Source organism: Convolutriloba macropyga, chromosome 3, assembly GCF_964194025.1.
Source record: "Convolutriloba macropyga chromosome 3, txConMacr16.3, whole genome shotgun sequence".
Classification (NCBI taxonomy): Eukaryota; Metazoa; Xenacoelomorpha; order Acoela; family Convolutidae; genus Convolutriloba; species Convolutriloba macropyga.
This window is the reverse complement of record NC_134470.1, coordinates 10,644,470-10,667,471: the sequence shown is the minus strand read 5'-3', so window position 1 is coordinate 10,667,471 and position 23,002 is coordinate 10,644,470. Positions and strand designations below refer to the sequence as shown.

Genomic DNA, 23,002 nt, shown 5'->3' with positions numbered 1-23,002 from the left:
CGTTATAATGGAGGCACTTGAAAAGAATGGGATCATCGCTATCCATGAAATTGGTGTCCAATGAATTAAACCTTTTAATATATGTGAGATTTTCATAAGTTTCTGGGCGAAAAAACGTCAACATGCTTACAAAATTATGAGATCATTGCGTGCGAAGCAAAATTCAGGTATTCAGTTCAAAAACATATTAATTAAATATGTCGAGATGTTTAATAAAAAGCGAACCGAATTAGCTCTTTCTAGGAATTGTAAGTTTTGTCATGAAAATAAAAATCTTGTAGATCTAGAAGTTGAAGGTGTAGAAAACGTCCCCCGCTAGTTTATAATACCCCCATCGTCTAATTTTTCACTTATTGTTGGTTTATTTACTCTGCATTGAATATGTTGCGGCTGCTCAAGAATCTCAGCGGAACCCATATATCACAGCCTAGTTCTCGAGTTTTACGCCGGCCTGGTTCTTCACTGGGTTCGACTGACTAACGATCTCGCAGAAATAATTAGTCGCTCGGACGTATTAAAAGGACTGTAACTTTAATTTTGTTGATTGAAGTTAGGAAAATCCTTAGTGATAGTCTATGTTCAATCTCGTGCTGAAGTTTGTAAGGCTTCAGCCAGTAGCTAGTATTGTTGCAAACTTCTCCTTAAGTAAGCTCAACTAACTTAGAACTCGCAAGATCTTAAGATCTAGCAAAATTTAGCAAAAAGACTATAGTTGTTAAAGAATCAAATTTTAGTCTATCTGAGAGCCAACTGCTCTTGGTAACAGTTCTAATGGTTCTAAAAACAATACGGTTTCACTAATCAAACAATTGGGTTAAAGTAAATAATCAAATGTTTATCAATTATAGCATCATCGCTACTTGTTTCTGATTGGTTAATCAAGAAAATGATTTAGGCCATTGTTTACATAGTAAATGTCAAATTACTGCAACATTTACTTTTGTTGACATAAGCACGGATGGTTATTACGTAACTCTAAATGCCTCTATTGTACGGTATTTCACCTTTAATGATCATCTAAAGAATCATAAATAAACAACTTAAGAAATTTAACAATAAATAACAAAATATCGAAAAATGCCAATTTGGCACCATATAAGTGCTAATAGCCACACTTGTGGGTCTGATGCAATAACGTTCGTTGGGTCCATGGATAGCTTAGAGTTAACCCTAACCGACTGCCATAACCTCGGTTTGCTCGGGATTTGCCTTCCCAAAATCGGGGGGGATGGACAGATTTTCGGTCCCAACTTGTAAAATTTTTCATTTTTGACCATTTTTGAGTTTTGAGAAATTCTAAGTTTTTTTCGGTTTCAAAAGTTATTTCTTGCTGTCTGATTGCTTTTGTAGCTCATTTGAAGTGGCGCCAACATCGCCGGCCCTGTTTTCGATCTCGGAAACACCATCGTAGAATACTGGCGCTAACTTCAAGACTGGCCGGTTTAGCTCTCCATGTGCCATTTTGACTCTCGCTGATCTCACAACTCCGTCGTTGCCAGTGAAGATCCCAATGATTCGTCCAAGCATGTATTCACAGCGTTTCCCAGAGTCATCTACTAGCCATACTAACTCGCCTTCTTTCAGGTTTTGCACATGTTCTTTTGACCACTTTGATCTCTGGTTCCATTGTGGAAGATATTCGCGAGTCCATCTTTTCCAGATCATCTCGGTATATGCTTGAGCCGTTTTGAATGATTTTCTCAGGTCATGGTAGTGTTCACTGGATGGCATGAATGATGCACTCGCGTTCTCTCGTCCTAGCAAGAAATGATTAGAAGTGAGTGCTGTCAAATCTTCAGGGTCGTCACTTACTGCCGTCAGGGGTCTTGCGTTGAGTCTGCTCTACAAGACACATTGTTGTACTGAGTACCTCGTCGGTGAGGCTTCTGTTGTCCAAGATTGCAATCATGACCTTCTTGCAACTTTGAACCAGTCTTTCCCAGATTCCACCAAAGTGAGGAGCTCCGGGAGGGTTGAATTTCCAAACAATCTTTTTCTGTGCTAAGTCACTCTCAATCTTAGCTTTGTCCCACTCGTTCATGAATGCTTTCAGCTCATTGGCTGCTCCAACAAAGTCTGTTCCGTTGTCACTAATGATGGTATTTGGGTAGCCACGTCTTGCAAGCAATGAATCTTGTCACTGCAGCTAGACATTACTCGGTGTCCAATGACTGAGCAACTTCAATGTGTACTGCTCTCGTTGTCAGGCAAGTGAAGAAGCAGCACCATCTCTTCAAGGTACGTCGTAGGAACTTGACTTCGAAGGGTCCGAAGTAGTCGACTCCGGTATGAGTGAATGGGTACACATGTTCATCAAGTCGTTCTCGGGGTAGATCTGCCATCGGTGGGTGAATTGGGTTGGCGTTCGTGTGTCTGCATCTGATGCATCTCAACTTGATTTTCCTTAATGCATTTCTCAGCCCGATGATCCAGTATTCTTGTTGGAGCATGTTTCTCACATTTTCTGTGCCCTCATGTAGGTTGTCTTGATGTGCTTTCTCCAACAGAAGTTGTACAACTGAATGTTTTGCTGTTAACAATATTGGGTGTTTTGCATTGTAGTCAAAGTTTGAATGCTTCAGTCGGCCTTTTACTCTAATTGTTCTATCTTCCTCTATGAAGGGTGACAATTTGGCAACGTTTAAAGTTTTGGAGATTTCTTTGCTGTTTGCTATAGACTTCGAAACATTCGGGAAGCTTTCGTTTTGAACAAATCGAAACAGTATTTGCTCTGCTTGATGAATTTCGTCTGCTTTGAGGGGGCCCTTGTGCTTTGTCTTGAACCTCATGCAGTAGGCAATGAAGTTTCTACTTCGGTTGAAGGAACTGTATCGTCTCCAGTCAAATATTTGGTCTAGTTTTGTTCCTGTTGCTACAGTACTCATAACCTGCTCTGGCTCGAGTTCATTCACTTGGCACCACAGCTTTGGCCACTTTTCTTCATCTGCCTAGAGCCATGCCGGTCCGTTTAGCCATACGGACTCCTTGAGGCCTTCGATGGACATTCCTCTGGTTCCGATGCGGGCAGGGTTTTCGACAACTTTGACGTGTCTCCATTGATCCATCGATGAGTTTTCCAATATTTCTGCTGCTCTCTTCGCAACGAATACTTGTTGTTTCTTGAGCGCTGCCTGTAGCCACTGTAGCACTGTTGATGAGTCGGTCCAATGATAGATTTTGTCAATTTTGACATCATGTTCATTGAGTATCTGCTTTCTGGGACGAACTCCATAGACTGCGGCTTGAAGTTCTAATTTCGGTACCGTCATATGTCTGATGGGTGCCACACGACATTTCCCTATTGCATATGTCAGTTTTAGCGTTGCTTCATCTTGCAGATATGCCACAATGCACATTGCTTCCTCTGATGCATCTGTAAAGATGTGTAGTCTCAAGTTTTTGCATCCGTTTTCAAAATGAAGTCGATTTATTGACATTGTCCTTATTTCTCTCAACTTAGAGCACCAATCACTGAACAGTTTTGAGTGTTCTGCTGACAACTCTTTGTCCCATGCTTGTCCCATTGCTGCCCAGATGCTTTTGAGTAGAAACCGCATTCGTATGGTGAATGGTGAACATATCCCAAGTGGGTCGAACACTGCTGAGACAAAGGATGGGACAATTCTCTGAGTTATTTTTGCTGGAACTTCTTGCTCAGTTCCACGACAGACTATGAGACTGTCTGTGTCCACATTCCAGTTGAGTCCTAGGATTGAGGATGATTGTGGTTCTGCTTCGAAAGATTTCACAACTTTCTTTGATCTGTCTGTCTCTGGAATGTGTGACTTGACTTCTTCGTCACTTGTTATCCATTTCGTCAACTTGAATCCACCTTTGATGAGGATGTCTCTGACTTTCGGATAAATTTCAATCGCTTCTTGAGGTGTTCTGACTGACTTGAGGAAGTCGTCCATGTAGAAGTTTCGCTGGACAGCTTTGACAAGATTTTCGTCGTTGACTGCATTATCTTTCGCCACTTGGTGCAAGGCGTAATTTGCACAAGTCGGCGAGCTTTTCGCCCCAAAAACGTGTCGTGTGTACTCGTAGATTTCTATTCTCCGCTCTGGATCTTCTCTCCAGAGGAATCGTAAACATCGGCTGTCATCCTTTGGGACAGCTACTTGAAGAAACATTGCTTCTATATCGGCTGATAAGGCTATTTGGTGTTCTCGGAAGCGAAATATGATTCCGATCAAACTCTGCAGCATGTCTGGCCCAGGTAGAAGTTTGTCGTTTAGGGCTACACCTTGATACTTTGCTGCTACGTTGCACACTCTTCTGACTTTTTCGGGTTTGTTCGGGTTTATTACGGGATGATGTGGTAAATACCATTGCAGTTTGTCTTTGGTTTCATTCAGTTCAGCTTGATCTACTTTCCGAACGTATCCAGCGTTGACATCTGTGTCGATGGGTTCTTGGTAGCGCTTCTTTAGCGCCTCGTCTTTCTGTAGGCGTCGTTCTAAGGACTTGAGTTGCCCCATTGCAGACTAGAAGTTGTTTGGTAACTTCACTTCGTCCTCTCGCCACAGAAGTCCAACTTCGTATCTTTCACCATTGAATCGCGTTGTTTGCTCCAACGTCTTGATTTCTTTTTGTTCCTCTTTCGAATGACCGGTGACATCGCAGTTTGAAGCGTAGGACTCGATATCCCACCAATTACTCAACTGGTTTGCTAATTTGTCATCTGCAATTGATGTTGCTGTGGTCGCAAGAGTTGCTGCTTGCTTCGCTGGTAGGGGTCCACTTAAAGCCCAACCAATCTTTGATTTCACTGCCCATGGTGCAGCTTTGTCTTCTGACTTCTTGAATTCAAAAGGGTGATGAATGTCGTAGCAATCTTGTCCAAGAATCACTTGAACATCGTTTAGATTGTAGCTCTGATCTGGCAAATTCCTCAAATGTGGGTAACGGTCTTTCAACTCTTGCAGTTCCACAATCTGGTCCCCCAATTTCAGTTTCTCGTGCACATAGAATTGCACTGTTGTCAGTGGTCGAGACTTCTCATGCGCTGAAACAGCTATCGGCACTATTTCAGTCTTGACATCTTGTGAGCCATGGATCCCTGCTACTGATAGAGATGCTTTTCGGCCTTGGAGTTGGAATTTTGACACCACTGATTTGTCCACAAATGAGATTGAGGATCCCGAATCACACATCGCCAGTACATTTAGACTTAAGTCTCTGTTTGTCAGCTTGATTCGTACCACTGGAAGTCCTCCTTGGGTGATGTTAGTTGCTACTGCCGTTGTAGCATCTGAGACATTCTTTGTAATATCCTTCTTCGGTAGGTTGCTGTGCAAAAGCCTGTTGTGTCGCCTTCCACAGCTGGGCACGCTACATGTCCTGCTTCTGCAGTCCTTCGACATGTGGCCTGGTTTCAAACAATTGAAACACAGTCGGAACCTCTGGACATGCTCTCGTCGTTCATTTACTTTCAGTGATTTAAACTTTTCACACGTCCATATAGGATGCTGTCCGTCTTTGAAGGGACATACGAAATTCTTGGGTTTGCTTGACTCTTCAGCGTTTGATGCAAAGGTACTCGTCTTCGGTTTATCACGGCTTTGAAATTTGTTTCTGTCAAACGACGAGTTTGTCTGTGCTAACAAGTTCTCATGAATTGCAGCTTTGGAGGCAAGCCACTCCTTCAAAATAACCAGGTTACCTCTCAGTAGTCAACGATCTTGCATATACTGCAACCACTGTTCTCTCAGTTGCGGAGAAAGTTTTCTCGTTGTTGAACTTACTCCTGCTTCTGCTTCTAGATCTGATGTGTATCCAAGTTGAGTCAAGGTGTTCACCACATTTGTAACCACATTTGCGAATTTGACGATGCTCGTAGAATCGTCATGCCGAACTGGAGGATGAGTATGTATTTTCTTGAATTGCGCGTTGACTATGAAATCTGATCTGCCGTACTTCTCACAGAGTATATCCCAAGCGTGATAGTATGATTGCGAGCTGAATCCCATTCCCGATATTGCTGCCTTTGCTTGACCCGTGAGACTGGTCTTGAGGCATTGCATCTTTTCTGTATCGCTGATTGGCTTTTGATGAACAACAACATCAAAAAGATCTGACCACTCTGGCCACTCCAGTGGGTCTCCTGAAAACTCAGTCAGTTTTAGTTTTGGCAAGCCACTGGCACCACTGCTTGGTACTGGTTGGTAGATTACTTGGGGAGTGATGTGATTCATTGAGATCCTGTTTCTGCTCTCGGCAGACCTGTTCCGAAAGTTGTTAATGGGACTCTGACTCCTGTTTCTGTCTTGAACTGCTGACGTTCGCAGCTGCGGAAACGTCGTCCTTGTCAACGGCGGTGCTGGTGGGTCCGTTAGTCTAATTGGTTTACGGACTTCTGGTTTCTAGAGAATGCTCGGTTCAGCCAGTTGCGTTGAAAAAAGCCTTTCGCCTGGTTGGAACAGCGGGGTAGTTTTCGGGTAGGTGCTGAAACGTTTATCAGCTCTGACCTTGGTGACATTCGTTGGAGGGTCGATAACAACATTCGGAGATAGTGGTCGTTGAGGGACAGACTGTTGAGCCCCTGATTCTACCCACCCGGCTGTTCTTTCGTGGTTTCGTTTTGATCCAACACTTTCTATCTCATTTGCCACTGATCCAGATGCCCGTGAGCTTCCTTTGGTCAGCTCAAATTTCATACGTCTTTCTTCTTCGTCTTCTTCTGCTTTCCTTCTTTCGTTTTCAAGGGCTCGTTCATGCTGTCGAAAACGCAGATCGTCTTCTTGTTGCTGCATCTTTAGACGTAACTCTTGTTTTTGTTGTTGTTGTTGTAACTCTTGCTCTTGTTGTTGTTGTTGTAACTCTTGCTCTCGCCGCTGTTGTTGTTGTTGCTGTTGCAAACGTAACTCTTCTTGCTGGCGACGAAGTTCTATTTCTTCACGCTCTTGCTCTAACTCCAACTGCCGCTCTCGCAGTCGTTGCTCTGCTTCTTTCTTTGCTTTTAGGTGTTCGAGCTCCATTTCTTCGATCTGTCGCCTTTTTGATGATCGTGAGTTGGCGATACTGGGTTGTTTTCTGCTTCCGTGTGTAGCAGAATGCTTGGAAGAGACCTCGGCGTTCTCCTCAGCGTTGTCTATGGCTCCATTACCTGTATCAATTACAGTTTTGTCGTTTGGGTCTTTGTCACCAGTCGATGTAGTTGACACTAACGATGTTTGGTTTCCGCAATCCTTGCTGAGCCTGTACTGTTTGATCAGGTCTTGATAGTAACTCCTAGCATTACTGAAATTCGTAAACCCATAGTGACAAGCTTCTGTCTTCGCTATTCGAAGAGCTTCTGCACAAATTTCATCTAGCTTTTCTAATAACCGTTCCGCCTGATCACACAGTATCTGTTTTTCGGATTCGCTTAAATTTTCTGCTTTCAATTTCTCTTCGAGTTCTAACAATTCGTTCGCGATTGGAACATAATCTCCCAATAATTTGTACTCTCTCAGTGTATCTTTCCGGTAGTCGACGACTATTGCGCGACAATCTTCAATGCCGCGGAGATCTGGTACTTTGTCAACTACCCATCGCAAGACCTTCCTCTTTTCTTCTAACATACGCTTGGTGTCATTGTCAAAGCTTTCAAAATACTTTGGTTTTGATAGTAACCTCTGCTGTTGTCGGTTGTCTTCCAAGTTGTCGCATGTCTCAAAGAAACATCGATAAGCACCTTCGGCCGTCACTGTTTTGTTTTGTGTCAGGAAGCCTTCTAGCTCGTTGAGGTGTCTGGAGAAGGACTTGAGTAGATCAACTTGCTCTTTCTCTAACGTCTTGAGTTGACCACTCGCCTTCCAATCAGCTGTCTTCCAGTGTCTGTTGGGACTTTTGCTGGCCATCGTTGCTGGTTGTGTTTTGGTCCACCAGGTTGAACCGAAGATTCGTTGCTGTTCGTGTTACTGCTGTTGTTGGTGTCCGGGTCGGCGGACCAAATGTTGCGGCTGCTCAAGAATCTCAGCGGAACCGATATATCACAGCCTGGTTCTCGAGTTTTACGCCAGCCTTGTTCTTCACTGGGTTCGATTGACTAACGATCTCGCAGAAATAATTAGTCGCTCGGACGTATTAAAAGGACTGTAACTTTAATTTTGTTGATTGAAGTTAGGAAAATCCTTAGTGATAGTCTATGTTCAATCTCGTGCTGAAGTTTGTAAGGCTTCAGCCAGTAGCTAGTATTGTTGCAAACTTCTCGTTATGTAAGCTCAACTAACTTAGAACTCGCAAGATCTTAAGATCTAGCAAAACTTAGCAAAAAGACTATAGTTGTTAAAGAATCAAATTTTAGTCTGTCTGAGAGCCAACTGCTCTTGGTAACAGTTTCTAATGGTTCTAAATACAATACGGTTTCACTAATCAAACAATTGGGTTGAAGTAAATAATCAAATATTTATCAATTATAGCGTCATCGCTACTTGTTTCTGATTGGTTAATCAAGAAAATGACTTAGGTCATTGTTTACATAGTAAATGTCAAATTACTGCAATGTTTACTTTTGTTGACATAAGCACGGATGGTTATTACGTAACTCTAAATGCCTCTATTGTACGGTATGTCACCTTTAATGATCATCTAAAGAATCATAAATAAACAACTTAAGAAATTTAACAATAAATAACAAAATATAGAAAAATGCCAATTTTGCACCATATAAGTGCTAATAGCCACACTTGTGGGTCTGATGCAATAACGTTCGTTGAGTCCATGGATAGCTTAGAGTTAACCCTAACCGTCTGCCATAACCGCGGGTGGCTCGGGTTTTGCCTTCCCAAAATCGGGGGGGATGGACAGATTTTCGGTCCCAACTTGTAAAATTTTTCATTTTTGACCATTTTTGAGTTTTGAGAAATTCTAAGTTTTTTCGGTTTCAAAAGTTATTTCTTGCTGTCTGATTGCTTTTGTAGCTCATTTGAAGTGGCGCCAACAGAATAGCTTCACCTCTTATTAAAATATACCTATTTTTATGGACACAACAACAAGCACGAGCTTGATCACGTACGGTCATGGAAAATTTGTTGTGATATGTGTTTGTTTACGACTCAAGAAGGAATTTTTGGTTTTCTACAGACCTTTACACAGAAATTTTGGGTATTGGTTTTCTATCGCTTTTTTGTTCCGACCCACTTTAGTGGGGGAGGAACTATATACTCAAACGGGTTTTTTGTTCAGAGAATTTTGTCGATATAATCCTCGTTGAGAAATTTGAGTGGTACCATTAAAAAGCCCGTCCAGCGTAGAATATGGAATTAAAAAGATTTTTTCAATTTTTGATTTTTATAGGGAGTTATCGAGGTTTAAAGTTTTGTGAATATTAGACGTGATTCAGCTGCTTTTATTCACATTTTCGGTATTTTTGACCTAATTTTCGACAATTTTGCTAAAATATGTTGAAATTGTTATTTGTAGTGTTATTGATTTTATCTCTGAAGTTAGAGGAGTGTTGCTGAATCCGAGTTCAATCCGAGTTTTTTGGCTAGAATTTATGCTTAAATTTTTCAAAATTCGACTTTTTCGAGACCAAATTTGCTTTTTTAGCCCACTTTCTTTGAATTTGCTGGAAGTAGATACCTTAAAACTGCAGCCATATTCTTAATAAGCTCACAAACGAGTTAGTTGTACATCCACTCGCTTTGAGAGTCTTCTGGAATTATAAAAATGCCCGTTTTTTTTTGCAAATTTAAACTCGATAATTATATAAAATGCATTTTTAATTTTGACAAACTAAAAAAATTTTGCTAAAAAATTGATCTATTTAGCAACCATTTGAAGAAATGAGTATTTTTTAGACCTGCGGCAACATCTGGATTCATCTGGATCTCGCCATTTATACTTACGATAAAATTGTTTTTAAAATTTAATGGGGCGCGAATAACATAATAACTTTGCATGTATTTGTTTTAAGATAATATCGGTTAATTTTTGAACTCTGTCACTGTTTTATCTTAATTCTCTCAACTTCGGTTTCAATCTCAGTAAAAACAAGCAGAAAACAATTTCTTTTGGGTCATAAATTAATGTCAGTAACAGTTTTATGCTCAACTAATGGTGTCTTTGTTCTGATACTACACGTTTTCAATTTTTTTCTTATAGCATCATGGCATATTTTATGAGTTCATTTGTTTCCTTATCAAATGATCACATCATTGACAAATCCAACTGAAGAAAAGCATAGCAGAGAAAATGCACAGCGTTGGAAACAGGCGTATCTGGATATGTCATTTGTTTTTGTTATATAGTTTATACTTTTTGGGCTGAGACACAGTTATCTCGCAAAATTTTATGGATTTTTTTCGTTTTTGCCTATGTTTGTCTTTGTTTTTGTTGTTGTACGCCATATACCTGATAGCGCTCGGTCTCAATTGCTTGTGTATCTCACGTATATCTCAACCTAGTTAAAGATTTCAGTTTATAGCTGTTGGTTTTAATGAGTTTAAAAACAAAATTTAAAAAAATTTTCAGTTGTTTCCTTTTTGCTTTCATTTTCGAAACCATGTAACAATCTCACTAATAAGTAGTCTCCTTTTTTGTCGATTCAAAAATAATTTTTGGATTCAGTTATACGTTGTGACTGATTGCTTAGACCATAAAAGTGATAAAAGTTTTCGAAATTTTTTTACTGCTCAATTTTTGGGTTTCTTTTTGTTGTCATGTCTTCGTAGTCTTTTTATACGGAAGACTTTTTGATGTTAAAATGAGGAGAAAGTGACGATATACAGCCCCCCTTGCAGGTAACATCTAAATATAGTGCCTTAAACAGTGTGATCTTTTAAATTTGTTCAAATTTTTGGCTGCCTGATATATTATGAAAAGGCCCAATCGGCTTCCTGAGGTTTTGGAACTTAATCCATCGCTGTTTGTTGAAATGTCAAGTGTGTTATGACTATTGAAAATATTTGTTTTCAAAAACACTTTTGGGTTTTGGAGCTTCGTCTTTTTTTTAATTGTTTTCCGGTCGATTTGTAGCTCAGTCTCTGTAAACACAGGTCGCAACCCGTTTCCAGTGATCAATAGTTTAATCTCCTTAACTGTTTTAGCTTCAAACCTTTGTTTCTTGTCTTTGTTACTAAGAGATTTTATATAAAAGTGAGATTTTTGTTTTAGTTTTATATTTTATAGCAGTTTTGTTTTTTTTTGTTTTATAACAATAATGGTAGGTCCCATTGGCTTAGAAATTTTGTGCAATTGAACATTAGATATTGACATGTCTCAATTGCTTCCTATGGAGATATAAATGAACGTTTTAGGGATTTCAGTTGATATCTAATGACATTAATAACGTTGAAATTAATTGTTTTCAAAAATAGAAACGTATTTTTCAACTGCGCACCTCTTTGCTCTTTTTTGTCGACCGGTTAACCAGTTGCATGTTTTTCTAACGAAGTATTGGTTATTTTTTTCCTTCAGGTTTTATCTCATGCGAGTTTGATGATTTTGTTATGATTCTATTTATTATAGACATCGAGTTTTGGTCTTAAATAATGTTTGTTGTTTGATATTTATTATTGTCCTTTCTAGTAGTCCTCTTATCAACAACGCTCATCGGGCCTTTAAGATGGCATTATTGTATTCCATTGTTTATGGAACGATATGTATGTTTTTGAAAGTTTTCTATCTCTTCATCATTTGGTAGCCAATTAAGTCAGGAATGTGGATGAGCGGGGTCGGAACCTTATGTGCGTACGCACATTACCGAGCCTCCTTGTTCGCTTTTACAACTAAAGGGAAGTATTTGCATTTTACAGGCTTCATTGGCTGAAGAAAGTTTGATCGCACCTTGAATTATGTACATCATTTTATTGGACATTGACATGTTTCCAACGTTGGGCATTAACAGTTAGATAACGCTTAGTTAGCATCGTTAGACAGTAGTTAGTAACCACTGTTTGATACATTAAAAAGTGAAACATCTTTCCCTGGCAGCCTACTCCAAAACTATTACTATCTTCTCACCTTCAGCGCCTAACTTGCAAACATTTTTAGCGTCCTTTTATTATTAACACAATTATCCACTGCGCCAATCCTAAATTTAACTTTTGTGACTTCAACACTCACTAACGCAATTTAAAATCAGGAAAAAGGTCAGTTTATTTAACGGCCAGTGGGTTAAATATATAATGAAAACCTCGTTTTTGAGTATTTTTGCCGTTTTCAGCTAACATTGTCATTAACATTTAGGGGACGCTGTTCCGAGTTGTCTGTTTCTAATTGACACCCGTACCTTGGTCAAATATAGTCCCAGTACTGAATCACTTCAACTTCATTATGTTTTTAGGTTAAACTTTTTTCTGGTCACGCCAGTTTTTGGAATTTACCATCTGCAATGAATCATGAAATCAGACTTTCTGCAAATCTTATGATGGTTCAGTACTGAATAGTACTCATATAACTGTTTCAGTAGTGATCATTACTGAAACAGTTTATATCAGTACTCTTCACTTTCGAACCATCATAAGAATTGCTCTGAAACCAAAATTCGAACAGCCGACGCTTAATTGTGCCGACCCCCACTTTAGTGGGGAGGGAGGATCTATATACTCAAACGGTTTTTTTTTGTTCAGTCAATTTTGGCCGATCGATTTAATCATTGTAGAGAGTTGTGAGTGGTATCATTAGAAAGCCAGTCCAGCGTAGAATATGGAATAAAAAAGATTTTTTGAATTTTCGTTTCTTATAGTGAGTTATCGAGGTCTAAAATTATGTGAAAAATTGCTGTTTTTATACACATTTTCGTATTTTTGACCAATTTAAAACCAATGTTAAAATTGTTAACTGTACTTTTATTGTTTTTATCTCTAAAGATAGAGGACTGAGTTGTTTGATCGGAGTTTTTTGGGTAAAATTTATGCTAAATTTTTCAAAAATCAGACTTTTTCGAGAAAAATGGGTCCACATTTGCTCTTTTAGCCCACTTGCTTAAAATATTTTGAAAGTATACATCTTAAAACTGCGGTCAAATTCTTCTTAAGATGAGAAGGAAACTAGTGGTAATCCCTATGGCTTTAAGAGTTTTTTTGTTTTAAGTTTTTTGCAAATTTAAACTCGATAATTACAAAAAAAGCATTATTTATTTTTGACAAACTGAAAAATTTTGTTTGAAAACTGTTCTATTTCGCAATCATTTGAACAACTGACTGTTTTGTTAGAGGCGCAGCAATACCTGGGCCGATCTTAACTTCACCGTGGATCCTTATGATAAAAAGTTTCTTAGATTTAAATGGGGCGCGACCTTTTTTTAAAAAACATTTCCGCTATGTAAGTGTTTTTTATGTAAATTCCTGGCAGGAATCTCAAATCAGGGCTCAATTAATAACATTTACTATTTAAAAAAAGATATCCAATGAAATTATAATATGGTTTCAGAGTTAGGCTCATGGTTATTATGACTTTGACCAATTGTTTTCGTAAAAATTTTATAGAATTCTTGAGTTTTGCTTTCGTTTGTTATACTTTTTGTAGCCTAATGACTTAGTGTCCCAATCAAAAATGCAGTTAGCTTTTTAAGAGGTAAAGATGAACCTATACATTTCTTTCATCTGTTATCTTATGTCTGTTGTGACTTTGAATATATTTGTTAAGAGAACTTTGGTGAATTTTTGAATTTTGCCAATGTTTTATCTTATTTTTCTCAAATCGGGCGCGGCCTCAGTAAAAACAGGCAGAACCCAAATTCGTGTGAGTAAAAAATTATTGTTGGAAACGGTTTTACATTCAACTAATGTTTCCCTTGTTTTCATAATACGCGTTTTCAAATATTTTTTTTTATTTATTTTTGATCGTAATTGCATTTTTTTTTATGAATCCATTTCGTTTCCTCCTCAAAATATCACATTGTTGGCAAATGTAATTGAAGGAAAGCATAGTAGGAAAAAGGTACAGCGTTGGAAAAATACTTATCCGTATATGTTAGTTGTTTTTGCTGAATAGTTTATGCTTTTTGGGGTGAGACCAAATTATCTCGCAAAATTTTGTAGATTTTTTGTTGTTTTTTCTATGCTTGTCTTTCCTTTGGTTGTTTTACGCCATATACCTGATAGTGATAGGTCTCAATTCCTTCCCCAGGACGTATAACTCAACCTAGATAAAGATTTCAGTGTATAGCTGTTAGTTTTAATGACTTTCAAATTAAATTTCTTAAAGTTTTTTTTTTTCAACTGTCTTTTTTGCTTTTAATTTGGTCACCATGTAACTCAATCTCACTAATTAGAAATCTCAATTATTTTTGATGATTCAACCACCCTTATGGTGCTATGTTATACATTGTGACGGATTGCTTTGGCCATTTGTTTTCAAAAAATTTTTCGAGATTTCTATACTGTTCAAATTTTGGGTTTCTTTTTGTTGTCGTGTCTATATTGGCCTTTTTAGGGACGACTTGTTGATGTTAGGATGAGGGATAATTTTTAGTTCTTGCAGGTAACATCTTATAAGTATAGTGCCTTGAATAGTGTGATGTCGTAATTTTTTTTGAATTTATGGCTTCTTTGTTTGTTTGTTATGTGTTTGTTATTTTGTGGGATCGTGACGTGTCTCATTATTAACAGGCCCATTTGGCTTCCTGGGGTGTTGCAACCTAAGCCATTGCTTTTCGTTGAACTCTTAAATCTGTTATGACTTTTGGAAATATTAAACACAGGTCTTAACCCGTTTGCAGTGATCTATGAATTAACCCCTATAACGATTTCAGCTTCAAACTTCTGTTTCTTGGCTTCGTTACTACTTTTACTACAAGACTTCATAAAATGTTTGATTTTTTTTTATATTTGTACATTTTAGAGGATTTTTGTTTTCTTTTTGGTTTGTAACAATAATCGTAAGTCCCATTGGCTTTAAAATTTTGCGCAATTGAAGATTGGATTTTAGCATGTCTCAATTGCTTCCTATGGAGATATAAATGAAAATTTCAGTGATTTCAGTTGATATCCAATGACATTAATAACTGTGAAGTTAATTGTTTTCAAAAATACAAACGTATTTTTTAACTTTGCACCTTTTTGCTATTTTCTCTCCTTTTTGTCGACGTGTTAACTAACCAATCACATAGAGACCCGGTCCCATTTTTTTTCTTATGAAGTATAGGTTAAACTGTTTTGTTTAGGTTTTGTCTGATGCGAGTTTGATTTTGTTATGATTTTTTTGTAGACATCAAGTTGTGGTCGTAAATAATTTTTTTTTTGATTTTATGGTCTATTTTAGTAGTTCTATTATCAAAAAGTTTCATCGGCCTTCTAGCGTGGCATTATTGTATTCCATTGGTTGTTTATTGAACGATATGTATGTTTTTGATCTCTTTATCATTTGGTAGCCAAATAAATCAAGAATGTGGATGAGCGGGGTCGGAACATTATGTGATGTGCGTACGCACTTTACAGAGCCTCCTTGTTTGTTTGTAGTGTGCTTTATTTAATAATCTTTTGTAGTTATCTGGGAAGCTTTGAGCCCCTTATACGTCTCTTCCCCGCCCTTATCTAATGCTATCCCATCTATGTCTCCACACCAAAGCAGAACTCACTTCCTTAGCACAACTTACCTCTCCCCCGTATTGCCGACTACCAATAATCTTTTCCCATCCCCACCGACTCAAACCTACCGATGTCACACCCATCTACAAGCTTCGCACTGATGTCACTCCCAATTAACCCTACACACGCCGAATCAGTCTTATCATCCACCATCCCCCATTTCTGTTCGTTTTAGCTTTGAGTAAATCATTCAAATCTTTATTGTTCCGACCCCTATTGAGGGGGGACTATATACTCAAATGGGTTTTTTTGTTCAGACAATTTTCGCTGATCAATATATTCATCGCAGAGAGTTGAGACTTGTATCATTAGAGAGCTTGTCCAGCGTAGAATATGGAATTAAAAAGATTTTTTTTATTTTCGTTTTCTAGAGCGAGTTATCGAGTTTTAAACTTTTGAGTGTGAATTCCGTTGAATTTTATTCACATTTTTCGGAAATTTTGACTAAAATTTTGCCAATTTTGCTAAAATTTGTTAAAATTCTTTAACAAAGCGTTGTTTGTTTTAATATTTAAGACAAAAAATATTGTCGGGTATTTTTATACAATTTTTTTGTAAAAAATTCTGGCTAAAAATTTCAGAATTTCAACTTAATTCAGACTTATTCATCAAAAACAGCACAAAATAAGTTTCTGTAGTCTACTTTGATTAAGTTTGCAGGAAGTGCACACAAGCACCACTAACACAACCTTTGTAGACTCAAAAGGGGCTATTTCTACTTCAACTTCCGTTGAGAGCGCTCTGTGATTAAAACTTTACAGTTTTTTGCGAACTTTAATCGTTGATTATCAAAAACGCAGCATTAATTTTTGATTTTTTAACTAACAAAAAATCTATATCTACGACATTCGAAAATTTATGCAAGCAGGGCTAATTTTGGATAAATCTTGGACTGTTACAATCCAAAAATAATTCGGATTGTAATCAGTCGGTCTTTTTTATTTAAAAAATTCACTCTTTTTTGTCAATTAAATAACAAAACATTTCAAAACAAAGCTCACTAAAGATATATCCCATTGTTTTCCTTTTTAGCTCCAAATTAATGTATCTACTTTTTACTTTATTACTTGAAAGCTGATGGTCGTTTTGACTTATAAAAATATTTGGTTTATTGGCTTCGTGTCAGCAAAAAAGAATGCTTCTTCTTTCCATTGATTAAAAATTGAATCTGTATTGCGGTTGCACGCCTGAAGTTTTGGTTTTCTGGCGTTGATACTATTACATTTTTTTAAGGTATTTGCACATTTTTCATATTTGCTAGTTTTGTCACATTATCACGTTTCTGACAATTCATATATCACTTTATTGGCGTTCAAAATCAGGCACAATTGATAATATTAAAACCCTTAAAGACATAGATTATGGTTTTAATTGATTTTTTAAATTTTGTCTTTAACTCTCGGTTTACTTTGTCTTGCTAGTCTGATGAAATTTGCTGCACAATGACCCGGTTTCATTGAATTTTTGTGGAAAAACAGATGAGCCGATAATCTGATATTAGTAAATAGCTGCTGACTTTCAAGACTCTAAAGACAATTGTTTTCCAAATTACAAAAAGCACTTTAACTCCTCAATTTTGTTCCTTTTCTTGTCTGTTTGTTACCTAGTCTCGTTAATTACAGGCCAAATATGACATTATTGTTGCCAAGGGAAGGTGTCAAAAGGGATTGGTGTAACGAAATCTGATGTTTTTAAAGAATTCGATATGACTTTACTTGCAAGTAAAGAAAGCAATTTAGTTTTTGATTTTTGTCATAATTGACGTTCCTTTTGTAGACGTAAGACATATTCTGGATAATTGCAGTTCTCAATGGTTTCCTTTGGAAGAATAAACGAAAGTTTTTAATTTTCTTTTTGTATATAATGCCTTTGATGTCTTTGGAAATAATTTTTTTTTTCGAAAAAAAACATATATTACTTAGTTTTGCTTTGCTTTTTTTCTTTTTTGTCTACTTATGACCTAGTTTTATTAATAAGAGGTCACATAATATATAATCGGTGTGGGAAGCAAGTGCAACTGAACATGTTTTTAGGGCCAAAGTATGGCTTTACGGCTTGGAGAGCTTTTTCTGGCAAGTTGTAATTGATTTTTTGTTTGTTGTCTATTTTTTGTTCTTTTTGTAACCGCATAAAAATGAATACCGACAGTTCTGAATTCCCTTCTATAGAAGCATTGGTGAGTTTGAATCTATGGTATATTGCTGTTGATTTCAAATGGTTTTCATAATTTTGAAATTAATTGATGAATAAAATAAGCGAATTTTTCAACTTTAATGTTTTTTTTTACCAAGCCTTAATATGTACTGGTTCTATATCTTTTCTGGTGAGTTTTAAGTTGTTTTGTTTATTTTCAGTTTATCGGACGCTATTTTGACTTTGACATTAAGTTTTGTTTTTTAAACGGACATAAAGGTTTTGATGTAATTAATGTTTGTTGTTGTGTTGGATTTTGCTGTTCGTTTTCTTAATATTGTCATATCTCCTCAATCTAATGCATGAATTTTTACTCCACTGAATTAATTGCTTTGGAACCTATCTCTTCGTTCATACACCAAATATTTTTAAAAACTAGTATTTATGGTTTCTTCTATCGGTGCCTCATTTGGTAGACAGTTATACCAGAATTGTGAATGAGAGGGATCGGAACCTTATGTGCGATAACACATTACCGAGCCTCCTTGTTTGAAATTTTCATTTGAATCCTTAATTGTAGTCCAATCCTATGCATCCTTTAGCAATAATCGAAATGCTGAGCAAAAAAATGATTCTCACCTAGTTTTTTTTGCCCAGTGCAATAATGTTCATTTGAATTGTGTTTACTTAAATTGTATACAACTGATGATGTGCCGCGGTCAATTGTTATGCCATAGTCTACCACAAAAAAAAACGTTTTAGAAATTTTGCTGGTGCTTACAAATTTTACGAAAAGGTGCACACTGTTTTCTCTCTCCAATTATATGATCAAGTTCGACTTGTACTTTTGAAATATTGCGGTATAAGATATTATGCGCTAATGATCTTCCTTGTACAAATCTAGTTCACTAACGGATGTTCTCTTAATTGCGGTAGATATAACTGATTAAGAATTAATCAAGTGAGAGGAATTTTTGTTGAAACAAGTTCTGTGTTTCCACTTTCTTCTAACTGACTGCAAATAGCTTCCTGTTGGTGGTGAAAATTCGGCGTCACGTGATATGCAATTGCTGCAAAGATGATTTACGATGATTCACGGCTACTTTAAAAAAGGATGAAAATCATGCATCATGTTATTGTTTTTGAGGGTTTCGCTTGTGTAAGCCGTTAACTAAAGTTGTATTGTCCGCTGCCTCTTGCTGTAACGTTTTAATTAGAGTCATAAATTTGAATATTTTAAGCAACTTTTCAGTACTGAATCAGAGTCTCATTCGCGTCACATTTATCACTGGTTAGTCAAATACTTGAATTTGTTGCTGAAAGTTTGCTAATATACTGATTGTTTTTTTATAAACCATTATGAAACAATTGAGGTATTTCAACTGAAAATGGAAAAACTAGAACTAAAGGCCTGCAACAGCTTTTTTCTTAAAAAGCGATATAAGTTTTGTTTTTGACTTTTAAAATTACTTACCGTGGTATTTGCGCATTGTTTTTGAACCTTTAAAATGAACCATACGTATATGAGCATTAATCAATAATTTGTTAAACAACTGATTTAATTCACCTGAAAATTGAAAAACTAGATTTAAAGGCATGCGACAGCTTTTTTCTCAAAAAAACGGAATCTATGTAATCTGACATTTTCTGTCAACTTTAACCTATTTTTTTCTCAGCATATATTTTTGGCTGAAATCTTAGATGTACACGTACCAAAAATGGAGTTAACAATATGTAACTTTAGCGCAAAAGTTTGCTCAATTAGAAATCTATTTTGATGCAAGAATCCCCTCATGAGTGATTATTTTTTCGGTACCGTGGCTGAAGCTCATTTGGGCATAATAACCAAAAAATGTACATGCAAGAAAGTTCAAAAAGAAAATCAGCTGAAAAATCAAAAAATTTTGCGAAGTTGATCCAGAGTCAATCCTGATAATGATTACTGGTTTCGGCAGTAAACATTATTGTGAAATGTTTTTTGCGAATTATCCTACCATTTCTCCTGTTTCTGACTTTCTATATTGTAACTCTTAAAGAAAACTCTTCACAGAGTTTTGTTTTTGACTTTTAAAATTACTTACCGTGGTATTTGCGCGTTGTTTTTGAACCTTTAAAATGAACCATACGTATATGAGCATTAATCAATAATTTGTTAAACAACTGATTTAATTCACCTGAAAATTGAAAAACTAGATTTAAAGGCATGCGACAGCTTTTTTCTCAAAAAAACGGGATCTATGTAATCTGACATTTTCTGTCAACTTTAACCTATTTTTTTCTCAGCATAAATTTTTGGCTGAAATCTTAGATGTACACGTACCAAAAATGGAGTTAACAATATGTAACTTTAGCGCAAAAGTTTGCTCAATTAGAAATCTATTTTGATGCAAGAATCCCCTCATGAGTGATTATTTTTTCGGTACCGTGGCTGAAGCTCATTTGGGCATAATAACCAAAAAATGTACATGCAAGAAAGTTCAAAAAGAAAATCAGCTGAAAAATCAAAAAATTTTGCGAAGTTGATCCAGAGTCAATCCTGATAATGATTACTGGTTTCGGCAGTAAACCTTATTGTGAAATGTTTTTGCGAATTGTCCTACCATTTCTCCTGTTTCTGACTTTCTATATTGTAACTCTTAAAGAAAACTCTTCACAGAGTTTTGTTTTTGACTTTTAAAATTACTTACCGTGGTATTTGCGCATTGTTTTTGAACCTTTAAAATGAACCATACGTATATGAGCATTAATCAATAATTTGTTAAACAACTGATTTAATTCACCTGAAAATTGAAAAACTAGATTTAAAGGCATGCGACAGCTTTTTTCTCAAAAAAACGGGATCTATGTAATCTGACATTTTCTGTCAACTTTAACCTATTTTTTTCTCAGCATATATTTTTGGCTGAAATCTTAGATGTACACGTACCATAAATGGAGTTAACAATATGTAACTTTAGCGCAAAAGTTTGCTCAATTAGAAATCTATTTTGATGCAAGAATCCCCTCATGAGTGATTATTTTTTCTGTACCGTGGCTGAAGCTCATTTGGGCATAGTAACCAAAAAAGTTACATGCAAGAAAGTTCAAAAAGAAAATCAGATGAAAAATCAAAGATGTTTTAAATTATTGATGGAAGTTATTATGCTGAGCTGCGCGAATCCTAATGTTTTTGGTCAATCGCACCTACTATGCATAGAAACGAATCAGTCCCGTGTTTATCGGGGTCGTTCATCAGTTGAATTTGTGTGGTTTTTTTTGGTCATTCACATCCAGTAAGAAGTGGAAAACTCGCAAAATTTGTGAGGCGTGAGAAAGCAAAATGAAAGTTTTTAAGACATTTTGGTTGACTTCAAGCAATGAGCTTTTATTTTAAATCCTTGCAAATTGTTTATGAAGTTCAGTCAGAGTCAATCCAGATTTTTTTACTAGTTTCGGCAGTGAACATTATCGTAAACTGTTTTTCGCGAATTGTCCTGCCTTTTCTACTGTTTCTGACACTTGGGTAATTCATAAAGAAGTGTTGTTTTTGACTGAAATATTTAAAGAAAAATTATAATAGTAATAATTGCGCATTGTAGTTGAGCATCTAAAAAGGAACCAAGACTATGTAAGCTGTGAATCGATAGCTTTAGAAACATTTTTAGCTGCAGCGTAGCTGATGTCCATCTTTGCATGCCCAACTTTAAAGCTTTTTCAATTTTTATACCTCCGGAAGTAAAATTAATTCGAGGAAAACTTGGAAATGCAAACCACATTTGGCTCAGATTGACCTCAGATTTAAACCATCATTTTGAACTGTGCGTCAGATCTCTCCCGCAAATCTGTAAAGTTTGTACTGTTTATACAATTCTATTATTCTCTCTTTCTTGAGACATTTTTTTGTAACTTGAAGGCGATTTTTATTCGAAATTTCAAGGCTGTTAATAATTGAGCTTCGCGAGTGCAGTGAAATTAAATTTTTCCTAGTTTTGGAAGACTGATTCGGCGACTCTGTCAACCAAGTTCTCTATTTGTTTCTATTTATGGTACACAAATCTATTTCACTGCTGTTTTGAGCAGTTATGTTTTTGCATGATACATTGTTACCAGGATTCTAGGAACGATATGCAAGTCTCAGGTATAATTACCACTAGAATTTTTTATGGCCATCTGAAGCGCCGATTAATTTTCATGTCTGGATCAAGTCCTCATTTTTATGTTATAGTGGCTCAACAGAGGAAACGAACATGACTTTAATGTTTCAATCCAAGGAAATCAGAGCTCTGTGGGTGAAAAAGTTCAAAGAACTTAAACCAGATGAACTTTGCAAACAGTTTCCGTCTCCAAAGTTTAGAGTCGCGATTCCGATTTCAAGCAAACTTGTTCTATCTCGTCAATCATCGCCAATTTTGAACCAAAAAGGAGTCAACATACCAGCTCAAGTTCCTCGAAAGCTAAAAGTCATTTCGATATTTAAAATCAAGCAAAACTTCATGTTGTTACAAAGCGACGCGATTTCTTCTCAGATCCGATCGATCGACCTTGAAAACAACACAGCGGACGAAAGCCAAAAAGGAAAGAGCGACAACATTTTGACCTTGAACTTCCCTGTGAGCTGCGTGGTAGCAATTACGCCCCAACTGGGAGTTTCTGTTACGGAAATTGGGGATGATCAAAGTAGTGTTCAGACACGAACAAGTTCAATTTTAGTGACGTCACCAACGAGGCCCAATTCGCAGAACTACACTTCCTTCAGTAACATAATGTAAGTGTGTGTTGACATTTAGTTTTTCAACTTACATTGTTGAAATTGAAGACGCTTATTACTTCCTTTTATTTTTGTGCGTTCATTTGCCTTTGGTAATTCCTTTTCGTTTCCGATACAAGAAAAGCGATGATTATGTTTTTGCAGCAAATCAAGCATTGCAGTAATTGCTAATCTTTTGTCTGGTACGATGAAATAAAATTGATTGTCTACAACCTCGGGCATGTAAAAAAATTATCCCAAAGTACAAAAACAATGAAAAATTCATGGAAAAATCGGGCTCATTCTTTTAAGATTTTGTCTAACAAGTTGTGCTGGATCAAATTGACAATGATCATTGGTAATATGTGTTTGTATATATAGCCCAGCAAATATAAAAAGCAAAATCGGGGACGTAGGTTTAGAAAAACTGCCTACAGAGACGAGAACTAGGAAGATAAACTTTGAGGGTTTTGATAAACTTTGAATGGATCTTTTCCGTTTGAGCCCCCAAGGAGCTTAGTGGGTGCAGTCCCGAATTAACCTCCCGTTGTTCAATCGTTAAAAAAAATAAAAATAATAATGAAATTTCCGGTCTAAGTGTTTCATTGAATAAAAATCTGAG

The 23,002-nt window shown here is 36.7% G+C and overlaps 1 protein-coding gene across 7 annotated transcripts in view; it reads left to right on the top strand.

Moving 5' to 3' along the window:
- The window catches only part of LOC142335925 (uncharacterized), a 147,860-nt gene that overhangs the window by 92,993 nt on the left and 31,865 nt on the right, over nucleotides 1-23,002 (top strand). For all 7 annotated transcript variants that reach the window (XM_075384316.1, XM_075384319.1, XM_075384320.1 and 4 more), the window contains exon 14: nucleotides 21,859-22,398. In XM_075384316.1, coding sequence (XP_075240431.1) covers nucleotides 21,859-22,398 — 540 coding nt within the window. The remainder of the gene's footprint in view (nucleotides 1-21,858; nucleotides 22,399-23,002) is intronic.